Source organism: Oncorhynchus gorbuscha, linkage group LG14 (genome assembly GCF_021184085.1).
Source record: "Oncorhynchus gorbuscha isolate QuinsamMale2020 ecotype Even-year linkage group LG14, OgorEven_v1.0, whole genome shotgun sequence".
Classification (NCBI taxonomy): domain Eukaryota; kingdom Metazoa; phylum Chordata; class Actinopteri; order Salmoniformes; family Salmonidae; genus Oncorhynchus; species Oncorhynchus gorbuscha.
The window spans coordinates 75,331,677-75,344,772 of record NC_060186.1 but is presented as its reverse complement, the minus strand read 5'-3'; the positions used below and the strand labels follow the sequence as shown (position 1 = coordinate 75,344,772).

Here is a 13,096-nt window from a genome sequence, read left to right as displayed (position 1 = left end):
CTGCACATTGATCTGGTACTAACTGTATATAGCTATTACCCCTGCACATTGCTCTGGTACTCTCTGTATATAGCTATTACCCCTGCACATTGATCTGGTACTGGTACTCTCTGTATATAGCTATCACCCCTGCATATTGATCTGGTACTAACTGTATATAGCTATTACCCCTGCACATTGATCTGGTACTCTCTGTATATAGCTATTACCCCTGCACATTGATCTGGTACTGGTACTCTCTGTATATAGCTATTACCCCTGCACATTGATCTGGTACTAACTGTATATAGCTATTACCCCTGCACATTGCTCTGGTACTCTCTGTATATAGCTATTACCCCTGAACATTGATCTGGTACTCTCTGTATATAGCTATTACCCCTGAACATTGATCTGGTACTGGTACTCTCTGTATATAGCTATTACCCCTGCACATTGATCTGGTACTCTCTGTATATAGCTATTACCCTGCACATTGATCTGGTACTAACTGTATATAGCTATTACCCTGCACATTGATCTGGTACTAACTGTATATAGCTATTACCCCTGCATATTGATCTGGTACTGGTACTCTCTGTATATAGCTATTACTCCTGCACATTGATCTGGTACTAACTGTATATAGCTATTACCCCTGCACATTGCTCTGGTACTCTCTGTATATAGCTATTACCCCTGAACATTGATCTGGTACTTTCTGTATATAGCTATTACCCTGCACATTGATCTGGTACTAACTGTATATAGCTATTACCCCTGCACATTGATCTGGTACTCTCTGTATATAGCTATTACCCCTGCACATTGATCTGGTACTAACTGTATATAGCTATTACCCCTGCACATTGATCTGGTACTAACTGTATATAGCTATTACCCCTGCATATTGATCTGGTACTCTCTGTATATAGCTATTACCCCTGCACATTGATCTGGTACTAACTGTATATAGCTATTACCCCTGCATATTGATCTGGTACTCTCTGTATATAGCTATTACCCCTGCACATTGATCTGGTACTCTCTGTATATAGCTATTACCCCTGCACATTGATCTGGTACTCTCTGTATATAGCTATTACCCCTGCACATTGATCTGGTACTAACTGTATATAGCTATTACCCCTGCACATTGCTCTGGTACTCTCTGTATATAGCTATTACCCCTGCACATTGATCTGGTACTGGTACTCTCTGTATATAGCTATCACCCCTGCATATTGATCTGGTACTAACTGTATATAGCTATTACCCCTGCACATTGATCTGGTACTCTCTGTATATAGCTATTACCCCTGCACATTGATCTGGTACTGGTACTCTCTGTATATAGCTATTACCCCTGCACATTGATCTGGTACTAACTGTATATAGCTATTACCCCTGCACATTGCTCTGGTACTCTCTGTATATAGCTATTACCCCTGAACATTGATCTGGTACTCTCTGTATATAGCTATTACCCCTGAACATTGATCTGGTACTGGTACTCTCTGTATATAGCTATTACCCCTGCACATTGATCTGGTACTCTCTGTATATAGCTATTACCCTGCACATTGATCTGGTACTAACTGTATATAGCTATTACCCTGCACATTGATCTGGTACTAACTGTATATAGCTATTACCCCTGCATATTGATCTGGTACTGGTACTCTCTGTATATAGCTATTACTCCTGCACATTGATCTGGTACTAACTGTATATAGCTATTACCCCTGCACATTGCTCTGGTACTCTCTGTATATAGCTATTACCCCTGAACATTGATCTGGTACTTTCTGTATATAGCTATTACCCTGCACATTGATCTGGTACTAACTGTATATAGCTATTACCCCTGCACATTGATCTGGTACTCTCTGTATATAGCTATTACCCCTGCACATTGATCTGGTACTAACTGTATATAGCTATTACCCCTGCACATTGATCTGGTACTCTCTGTATATAGCTATTACCCCTGCATATTGATCTGGTACTGGTACTCTCTGTATATAGCTATTACCCCTGCACATTGATCTGGTACTCTCTGTATATAGCTATTACCCCTGCACATTGATCTGGTACTCTCTGTATATAGCTATTACCCCTGCACATTGATCTGGTACTCCCTGTATATAGCTATTACCCTGCACATTGATCTGGTACTCTCTGTATATAGCTATTACCCCTGAACATTGATCTGGTGCTGGTACTCTCTGTATATAGCTATTACCCTGCACATTGATCTGGTACTCTCTGTATATAGCTATTACCCCTGAACATTGATCTGGTACTAACTGTATATAGCTATTACCCCTGCACATTGATCTGGTACTCTCTGTATATAGCTATTACCCTGCACATTGATCTGGTACTCTCTGTATATAGCTATTACCCCTGCACATTGATCTGGTACTCTCTGTATATAGCTATTACCCCTGAACATTGATCTGGTACTGGTACTCTCTGTATATAGCTATTACCCTGCACATTGATCTGGTACTAACTGTATATAGCTATTACCCCTGCACATTGATCTGGTACTCTCTGTATATAGCTATTACCCTGCACATTGATCTGGTACTAACTGTATATAGCTATTACCCCTGAACATTGCTCTGGTACTAACTGTATATAGCTATTACCCTGCACATTGATCTGGTACTAACTGTATATAGCTATTACCCTGCACATTGATCTGGTACTAACTGTATATAGCTACTACCCCTGAACATTGCTCTGGTACTCTCTGTATATAGCTATTACCCCTGCACATTGATCTGGTACTCTCTGTATATAGCTATTACCCCCGCACATTGATCTGGTACTGGTACTCTCTGTATATAGCTATTACCCCTGAACATTGATCTGGTACTAACTGTATATAGCTATTACCCTGCACATTGATCTGGTACTGGTACTCTCTGTATATAGCTATTACCCCTGCACATTGATCTGGTACTCTCTGTATATAGCTATTACCCCTGAACATTGATCTGGTGCTGGTACTCTCTGTATATAGCTATTACCCTGCACATTGATCTGGTACTCTCTGTATATAGCTATTACCCTGCACATTGATCTGGTACTCTCTGTATATAGCTATTACCCCTGCACATTGATCTGGTACTCTCTGTATATAGCTATTACCCCTGCACATTGATCTGGTGCTGGTACTCTCTGTATATAGCTATTACCCCTGCACATTGATCTGGTACTGGTACTCTCTGTATATAGCTATTACCCCTGCATATTGATCTGGTACTCTCTGTATATAGCTACTACCCTGTACATTGATCTGGTACTCTCTGTATATAGCTATTACCCCTGCATATTGATCTGGTACTCCCTGTATAAAGCTATTACCCCTGCACATTGATCTGGTGCTGGTACTCTCTGTATATAGCTATTACCCTGAACATTGATCTGGTACTCTCTGTATATAGCTATTACCCTGCACATTGATCTGGTACTCCCTGTATATAGCTATTACCCCTGCACATTGATCTGGTGCTGGTACTCTCTGTATATAGCTATTACCCTGCATATTGATCTGGTACTCTCTGTATATAGCTATTACCCTGCACATTGATCTGGTACTCTCTGTATATAGCTATTACCCTGCACATTGATCTGGTACTCTCTGTATATAGCTATTACCCCTGCACATTGATCTGGTACTCCCTGTATATAGCTATTACCCTGAACATTGATCTGGTACTCTCTGTATATAGCTATTACCCTGCACATTGATCTGGTACTCCCTGTATATAGCTATTACCCCTGCACATTGATCTGGTGCTGGTACTCTCTGTATATAGCTATTACCCTGCATATTGATCTGGTACTCCCTGTATATTGCTCCATTCTTCTGTATTTTATTCCTCTTGAGTTGCTATTTTTCTTGAACTTTAAGGGCTCGTAAGCAAGCATTTGATTTGATTTATGAAGTAACATCATGTGCAAATGTCCATATATGTAAGTCGCTCTGGATAAGAGCGTCTGCTAAATGACTTAAATGTAAATGTAAATCTAACACTGGATGGCGGGCTCGGACAGACAAACAAACAAAAAATGAGACGTGGTAGTTCTCCGTTTAACCTCTAGGCGCCGCTAAAACGTCAGTATTTCCATTGCGATTATCAATCCCACGATCCTCGCGGAGTGAGACAGACGCTGTGTTCATTTTGAACGGTTCTCTGAACAGCCAAAACATCTCTTGCAAGTTTATACTCCGCAGTTGTCTTCTTACTGCTTCTACGTGGACATAGTTAGTTAATTAAGCTACATTTCTGAGAAGGGTCAAGACATTTCTCAAAATGTAACGGTTGGTAAAAATTGCTGTAATTACTGAATTAGTTGCTAAATCAACTTTGTTTTAGCCCATAATATTGCTGAAAACTAGCATAGCTAAACGTTAGCTGCCTGCCCAGTCACCCCCCTTTTGCTAAGCTAGCTACTTTTTTTTATTAGCTATAGCAAGCTAAGTTACTGGTAGTGAACATCTTAACTAGCTAGTTAGGCAACTTTAGTTACTTGTATAATGTAAACTGACTCGGTTGTTTTTTCGTTTTGAGCTCTGCAACTCTGTTAGCCCGACGGTAAACGCTTTACGGGGCAAACCGGCTAACGCTAGGCCGCTGTCACGGGGCTCATTAGCACGTTTTTCTTTTAGTTTCCCTGCTATTTAATTGAGTTTCCCTGCTATTTAATTGAGTTTCCCTGCTATTTAACTGTTTTCACACTAGTCAACGGACGTTGCCGTTTATTAACAGTCCGATGAGATTAGCATATTGACATTTTTAACTTTCCAAACAGACTCGTCGTTAGCTCGTTTCACTCATCTGGAGTCCAGCTAATCTGACTGAGATAAAGTACTAACTAGCTAGTTGACGGATCACACTACTGTGGGCTGGCAAGGTTAACGACTAACTAACGCTAGTTAACACATGTGTACTTGAACTAGCTAGTTAGGTAGCTAGCTAACTAGCTAGTTAACAAATGTGTACTTTAACTAGTTAGGTAGCTAGCTAACTAGCTAGTTAGCAAATGTGTACTTTAACTAGCTAGTTAGGTAGCTAGCTAACTAAGATCATGTGATAATGTTAGCTGCTTTTTCATTTAGCTAGCTAGTTGGTTTGCTTCTATTAGTAGTAGTTAGATAAGTAGATTGTCTGGCCAGTTGTTGTTGTTAACTCTAGTTAGCGTATTGTTGTCAGACACTTGTTTACAATGCTAACTAGCTAAACATGTTACAGGCACAACAACAGCAGGATGTAATCCGCAATTTCGATTTAGACCAACTTGTTCCTCTGTAATTAGTTGAAACATAGTGCTACTACTAGCTCTTATGACTCTACTGACTGTCATCACATAAACACAGCTTGTTTTATAAAGAGATGTGTGAGACCGGGTCATGAACTCCTACAATAACAAGTTCGTGCTTCTACACCTGCATTGCTTGCTGTTTGGGGTTTTATGCTGGGTTTCTGTACAGCACTTTGAGATATCAACTGATGTAAGAAGGGATTTATAAATACATTTGATTTGATTCTAGTAACCGAATTTGATTGTCATAGCAACTCCTGCTTTGACAGATGTTTCTTGTGCATCATCTTTAACGAGGTTGTTTCAGAAAGTGACGTGACAGTTCAGATAACTTTGGGTTAAGGAGGATGCCTTGATAATTTGGCATGGTGGGTGTGTGTGTGAGAAATGCATGCCGTTTTTAAAGTGTTGACTAAGTTTGTTTTTCTTTGTGTGTCCCCCCCAATAGTGACTTACTATGGCCTCTGGAAGTCATTACGGGCAAGGCAGAGAATACCGCCAGCTCAACCAGGGCAAACCTCGTGGATTTCTCCATCACATCAGCAACCACTATGCAGCCGACAGGAACATGAAGGAGGTGAGGGGGGGGAGTGTTTAACTCTGTACCCAATTGCATCCCGATCGTGTGCACTTGCACAATCCCTGTCTTTTAAATAAAAACATTAGATTGATGTAAGCATTTGACGAGAAGGCGTTTTCACTAGTGTTAAATCTAATGCACACAAGAAATGCAATTTTATAGTGATTGTTATGACTATGAATCAAGAAGTGTCTACTAACTAAAGTCAAACATTTTAAAGAAAACTGTAGGAGTTTTTTTATCTCCTATCTTTTTGTTTTAGGCGGATTTTTTAAATAAGGAAGAAATAGATAAAGACAGGTGAGTTTTTCAGGTCCAAGTGGATCCAATGTACAAGCTGCATTTCTTAGCACTGCAGTCACAGCTGCTCAGGCACTGGGAAAAATCAGACATGGAAACACCTTTCTGACTTTTCCCAATCATTTTTCCAAACACTGCCACAGTGTCTGGTCTACTTTCTCAACCAGTGTAGGTATCAATACAGCATCCTTACATTTCTTCACCTGGACTCCTCCTCCCCCCCACTAGATTTCCAGTGAGTCGTTGTGCACGCATCAAAGCCAAACGAGTGTCTGTGTGCAACAAGAGGAAGTTGTCGTCGCGTCACAGTGTGGTGGTGAGCTCAGGCGTACCCCGCAGAGTGCCCCCCGCAGGTCGGGCTGTCTGTGACATGGCTAACAAGGAGAATGAACTGATCTGCCCAGAGAAAGTGCAGGCCATACACTACAATGACAACTGCATGTTCCCTGTGAACTCAGCTGCAGAGGCTGGCTCCAAGATGGCAGGGCCGGGAAACAAGTACAGTGATTACTTCACTGAGGTGAGAGACTACCAGCCGGTCCCAATTCACTCCCTACCACATCCCATAGGCCCCAGATCCTTTGAAATTTGCAGACCTGTAGGGAGCAGTTATTGTGACGGACTACTACTTCACCTCATACTGTCCATTCCCACCATCTAACCCTTGCCCCTATGCGTTAGAGACTTGTGTAGATCTGAGAGGGTTGGAATTGTCACCATATTCCCCCATACCTTTCCAATCCTCGCACAAGGGATAGATTTGTAGACTCTGTTTATTTGGGAAGAAAAGTGTCACTTGCATTGTTTTCCTTGGATCGTTGAGTGTTAAAGTGGATTTTATTGACATGTTCTGTATCCGCCCCTCCCTATGGGTCTCTTTCCTGACCAGCTATCGAAGGACCATGATGCAATGACGCATGTGCTTTTTGGAAGAAATCTCAGATTAAATGTAGCTCTGACACTATGGCGAAGAAACGCCTGCGAACTAGTGGCATACTTGATCAGGTAAGAACACTGACTTTTGATACATTTTCATGTATGGACTTTTTTTATTTTTTTTTATTAACGATTAATCAACATGTTAAATGTCCAATTAACACTGTCTGTCTTTGTCCCATAGAATTGAAGACACAGGAGTTCTTCTTGACTGCCTACCAGTTATAACCAAAAGGTGAGTGTCACAGTTGATTTAAACATCGTCGTGTACGGCTGTGACGAGTCAACTTGTGACACTCTTGTTTTTGCTCCTGTAGCCTTCAAGACGAAACTCCGTGCATATCACTGGGCTGCTGTGTAGACCTCCTGCCACAAGTCAAATCAATCCTCACCAGTGAATATGAAGAGTAAGATCAGCTGTGGAACTGAACAACTGCTGCTGTGTCCACCTGCTGAAACTTGAATTCTGCTGTTTTTCTGTTTTTGTTCCTTCTCCAGACACTTGATTGTGGTTTTACACTGGGTTCAGTCCGTCGTTAAGAAATGGTGGCCAGAACTCTCCACAAACGGCAAGAGCCTGCTGGACAGCTGCTCAGAGGACAGGTATTTCTGTGTTTGTCACTCTCCTGTCTGCGCTGTAATAGCTGCAGTACAGCTGCTGTTCTAAGGACAGGTATTTCTGTGTTTGTCACTCTCCTGTCTGCGATGTAATAGCTGCAGTACAGCTGCTGTTCTGAGGACAGGTATTTCTGTGTTTGTCACTCTCCTGTCTGCGATGTAATAGCTGCAGTACAGCTGCTGTTCTGAGGAGATTAGCCTCTTGCTTCGTGTTGTCTGTTTGTTTTGCGGGAAAGTTTTCCCAACTGGTTGCCCTGGTAACTTCATATCGGTTATTCTACCTTTTTAATATTAGAAGCGTAATTGGTTATGCTTATACAGTGCCTATCTTAAGTATTCACCCCCTTGCATTTCTTAACTTTTTAAGAAAGTTGCGCTGAGAATCAGCGTGGCAGATGTGTTGTTGACTACCCTTACCAATTCCAGGATCCAGGATCCAGTTACAGGGTGGGGTGTTTAGTCCCAGGTGCCTTAGCTTACTGATGAGCCAATTTTCAAGTCTTGCCATAGATTTTCAAGCAGATTTTAGTCAAACCTGTAACGTGGCAACTCAGGAACATTCACTGTCTTGGTAAGCAACACCAGTGTAGATTTGGCTTTGTGTTGTAGGTTATTGTCCTGCTGAACGGTGAATTCCTATCCCGGTGTCTGGTGTAAAGCAGACTGAAGCAGGTTTTCCTCTAGGATTTTGCCTTTGCTTAGCACCTTCACATTTCTTTTTATCATTAAAAACTTCCCGGTCTTTGCTGATGTCAAGCATACCCATAGCGTGATGCAGCCTCCACCATGCTTGAATTATAAGGAGACGGTTACTCAGTGATGTTGGATTTGCTCCAAACATAAGGCTTTGCATTTAGGCCAAAAAATGTGTTCCTTTGCTGCATTTTGTTTTGTTGAAGTGTTACTTTAGTGCCTTGTTGCAGTGTTACTTTAGTGCCTTGTTGCAGTGTTACTTTAGTGCCTTGTTGCAGTGTTACTTTAGTGCCTTGTTGCAGTGTTACTTTAGTGCCTTGTTGCAGTGTTACTTTAGTGCCTTGTTGCAGTGTTACTTTAGTGCCTTGTTGCAGTGTTACTTTAGTGCCTTGTTGCAGTGTTACTTTAGTGCCTTGTTGCTGTGTTACTTTAGTGCCTTGTTGCAGTGTTACTTTAGTGCCTTGTTGCAGTGTTACTTTAGTGCCTTGTTGCAGTGTTACTTTAGTGCCTTGTTGCAGTGTTACTTTAGTGCCTTGTTGCAGTGTTACTTTAGTGCCTTGTTGCAGTGTTACTTTAGTGCCTTGTTGCAGTGTTACTTTAGTGCCTTGTTGCAGTGTTACTTTAGTGCCTTGTTGCAGTGTTACTTTAGTGCCTTGTTGCAGTGTTACTTTAGTGCCTTGTGCAGTGTTACTTTAGTGCCTTGTTGCATACAGGAACCATGCTTTGGAATGTTTGTATTCTTTTCACTTTAGGTAAATATTGTGGATTTACTACAATGTTGTTTATCCATCCTCAGTTTTCTCACATCACAGCCATTGAGCTCTGTAGCTGTTTTTAAAATCACCAATGGCCTCATGGCGAGGTCCCTGAGCAGTTTCCTTCCTGTCCTGCAGCTCAGTTCAGAAGGTCTACTGTATCTACCAATCCCTGCCCTTCTTTGAGGCTTTCCAAAAAAGCTCCCTGTTCTTTGTAATTTAATCTGTGCTTGAAATTCAGTACTTAACTGAGGGACCGTGTATGTGTGTGTGTGTATATATATATATATGTAATATATATGGGACAGAGGAAGGAGTAGTCATTTAAAAATCATGTCAACCCCTATTATTCTAGTCCATTTAAGTCCCTAGAACGTATGTTACTTGTTAAGTCACAGGCTTACCTAAACAAAGGGGGTGAATACTTATGCAACAACTATATTTTAGTTATTGATGGGAAGTTGATGGGAAATTGATGGGAAGATGGATGGAGCCAAATACAGGACCATTCTGGAAGAGAACCTGATGGAGTCTGCAAAAGACCTGAGACTGGGACAGAGATTTGTCTTCCAACAAGACAATGATCCAAAATATAAAGCAAAATCTACAATGGAATGGTTCAAAAATAAACATATCCAGGTGTTAGAATGGCCAAGTCAAAGTCCAGACCTGAATCCAATCAAGAATCTGTGGAAAGAACTGAAAACTGCTGTTCACAAATGCTCTCCATCCAACCTCACTGAGCTCGAGCTGTTTTGCAAGGACTAGGAAAATATTTCAGTCTCTCGATCTGCAAATCTGATAGACATACCCCAAGCGACAGCCGTAATCGCAGCAAAAGGTGGCGCTACGAAGTATTAACTTAAGGGGGCTGAATAATTTTGCACGCCCAATTATTCAGTTTTTGATTTGTTAAAAAAGTTTGAAATATCCAATAAATGTCGTTCCACTTCATGATTGTGTCCCACTTGTTGTTGATTCTTCACAAAAAAATACAGTTTTATATCTTTGTTTGAAGCCTGAAATGTGGCAAAAGGTCGCAAAGTTCAAGGGGGCCGAATACTTTCGCAAGGCACTGTATTTTCACATTCAATAAAAAATTAAATATCTCTTTACACTGACATGCTCTATTTTGTGTAGATGGATGCCTGAAAGGGGGTGGAAACATTTTAATACCCCCTGTTTTGTCTGTTTGCAGGAACCTCCAGGTCATGAAGCAGCAGCTGAAGGAGTTCTGGGTGGAGGGACCCCAGTTAAGTTTAGTTCCAGGAACTACAGGAGAGATGGCAAAGGTAAGGTGACATTGCTACACTTAATGTTATTGATCAATGAGGTGAACAGAGGTGTGTGTGTGTGTGTATATGTATGTTCAATTGCAAAGTCAAACTTCTCACCTCCATTGTTAATTTCAGGCGATGGAGTCTAGATGGACTTCTCTCACTTGTCTCTTCTCTCAATTCTGTCTCTCACCAGGCCATTGGGTCTTACTTATCACAACTCCATTGACCAATCAATGTAGCACTGAGGAAGCGACCACTACTGCCGGATATAGCTGTTTGAACATTACCTGGAGACTAAAGACAAGACCATGGTCCACACATACAGGAACCCTGTTCTATTCTATGTGGATTGATGAACTGAGCAATTCAGACTGAGCAACTCCCACAGTCAATCACAACTAGAGAGACACTTACAATGGAGGAAGGAACCTTTTTTCTTTCTGAAACCCCCCCAGGAATGACTGCTTCACATTGAAGTAGATTGGTGTCTTGCGAAGGGGCAATACTTCAATCGACCTCCCTGAGACTGGGTTGAAAAGGCACCCTATTTCCTCTATAGTGCACTACTGTTGAACGGAATAGGACGCCATTTTGGATGCACACCGAGACTGGGTCTGGGCTGCTCTGTGAAGTGCCAAGCTCTGTTGCACCACCACAGCACTCTTCACCACGGTGTGCAAACCTGCACGAATCATGGATATAACTTAATGAATTCCCCTTCCTGGTTTCAGTTCTTATTTCTTCCCTCATGTCCCGAATCCAGAACTTGAAACTACTGCAGTCTTAAGTTATGAGAGCTTTTCCTGTCAGTTGTTTTTCTTGTTCATGAATGTTTGACTGTAAGTGACTATTAAAATAATCTTTAAAATAAATTAGCAAAAATCTGTCTTGAATTATTTCTCAAAACATAATGGCCACTTAAACTTGATATTATTCTGTTATGCCCATGGTGATTGGAGAGTATTTGACAACAAATGCAATATTTTCTGAGAACAGCTATTGCTTGGAAAAGAAAGACTCACTACACTTGTTTTATGAGGAATGAGGAAAGATGTCCATCTGAATCTTGCCAGTGGTGTGAAGTATTTGAAAGTACTACTTATGTAGTTATTTGGGATATCTGTACTTTTTATATTTTTGACAACTTTTACTTTCCTAAAGAAAATAATGTACTTTTTACTCTACGTTTTCCCTCGCACCCAAAAGTACTTGTTATATTTTGAATGCTTAGCAGGACAGAAATGGTCTAATACACGCACTTAAAGAGAAAATAATTTATTATTTATTATTATTATTAAAGAGAAAATCCCTGGTCATCCCTACTGCATCTGATCTGGCGGACTGACTAAACACAAATGCTTTGTTTGTAAATTATGTCTGGCTATCCGTTAAAAAAAATTAAAACAAGACGAGCGTGCCGTCTGATTTGCTTAATATAAGGAATTGGAAATTATTTAAACGTTTAATACATAAGTATATTTAAAGACCAAATATTTTTAGACTTTTACTCAAGTATTTTACTGGGTGACATTTACTTGATTCATTTTCAATTACGGGATCTTTACTTTTACTCAAGTGTGAGAATTGGGTACATTTTTCACCACTGAATCTTGCTATACTCTGTCACTGCCATGCCCAAAACGTTTATACTTGAAAGAAAGGCAGTAACGTTTGTCATTAAACTACATAGATTTACATTACATTACATTTACATTTAAGTCATTTAGCAGACGCTCTTATCCAGAGCGACTTACAAATTGGTGCATTCACCTTATGACATCCAGTGGAACAACCACTTTACAATAGTGCATCTAAATATTTTAAGGGGGGTGAGAAGGATTACTTTATCCTATCCTAGGTATTCCTTAAAGAGGTGGGGTTTCAGGTGTCTCCGGAAGGTGGTGATTGACTCCGCTGTCCTGGCGTCGTGAGGGAGTTTGTTCCACCATTGGGGAGCCAGAGCAGCGAACAGTTTTGACTGAGCTGAGCGGGAACTGTACTTCCTCAGTGGTAGGGAGGCGAGCAGGCCAGAGGTGGATGAACGCAGTGCCCTTATTTGGGTGTAGGGCCTGATCAGAGCCTGGAGGTACTGAGGTGCCGTTCCCCTCACAGCTCCGTAGGCAAGCACCATGGTCTTGTAGCGGATGCGAGCTTCAACTGGAAGCCAGTGGAGAGAGCGGAGGAGCGGGGTGACGTGAGAGAACTTGGGAAGGTTGAACACTAGACGGGCTGCGGCGTTCTGGATGAGTTGTAGGGGTTTAATGGCACAGGCAGGGAGCCCAGCCAACAGCGAGTTGCAGTAATCCAGACGGGAGATGACAAGTGCCTGGATTAGGACCTGCGCCGCTTCCTGTGTGAGGCAGGGTCGTACTCTGCGGATGTTGTAGAGCATGAACCTACAGGAACGGGCCACCGCCTTGATGTTAGTTGAGAACGACAGTTTGTTGTCCAGGATCACGCCAAGGTTCTTAGCGCTCTGGGAGGAGGACACAATGGAGTTGTCAACCGTGATGGCGAGATCATGGAACGGGCAGTCCTTCCCCGGGAGGAAGAGCAGCTCCGTCTTGCCGAAGTTCAGCTTGAGGTGGTGATCCGTCATCCACACTGATATGTCT

The 13,096-nt window shown here is 41.6% G+C and overlaps 1 protein-coding gene across 2 annotated transcripts; it reads left to right on the top strand.

Moving 5' to 3' along the window:
* Positions 1-4,146: 4,146 nt before the first annotated feature.
* Positions 4,147-11,353, top strand: LOC123995406 (KATNB1-like protein 1). Of its 2 annotated transcripts, none has more exons than XM_046298988.1 (10): positions 4,147-4,312; positions 5,768-5,896; positions 6,162-6,199; positions 6,428-6,719; positions 7,089-7,204; positions 7,320-7,370; positions 7,453-7,542; positions 7,634-7,738; positions 10,400-10,493; positions 10,675-11,353. In XM_046298988.1, exons 2-10 carry the CDS (start codon positions 5,777-5,779, stop codon positions 10,705-10,707), a joined length of 939 nt encoding a protein of 312 aa, XP_046154944.1. In that variant the 5' UTR covers positions 4,147-4,312; positions 5,768-5,776; the 3' UTR covers positions 10,708-11,353. The 2 variants fall into 2 exon arrangements, with proteins under 2 accessions (XP_046154944.1, XP_046154943.1); XM_046298987.1 differs by having other exon boundaries at positions 4,147-4,318.
* Positions 11,354-13,096: the final 1,743 nt, after the last annotated feature.

What these genes read in the sequence shown, in the direction of transcription:
- LOC123995406 (XM_046298988.1), top strand. Translation starts at nt 5,777, where the DNA reads ATGGCCTCTGGAAGTCATTACGGGCAAGGCAGAGAATACCGCCAGCTC. An exon ending in CTAGTGGCATACTTGATCAG is followed by an intron (nt 7,205 to 7,319) that starts GTAAGAACACTG and finishes TTTGTCCCATAG; the next exon opens with AATTGAAGACACAGGAGTTC. An exon ending in CTACAGGAGAGATGGCAAAG is followed by an intron (nt 10,494 to 10,674) that starts GTAAGGTGACAT and finishes GTCTCTCACCAG; the next exon opens with GCCATTGGGTCTTACTTATC.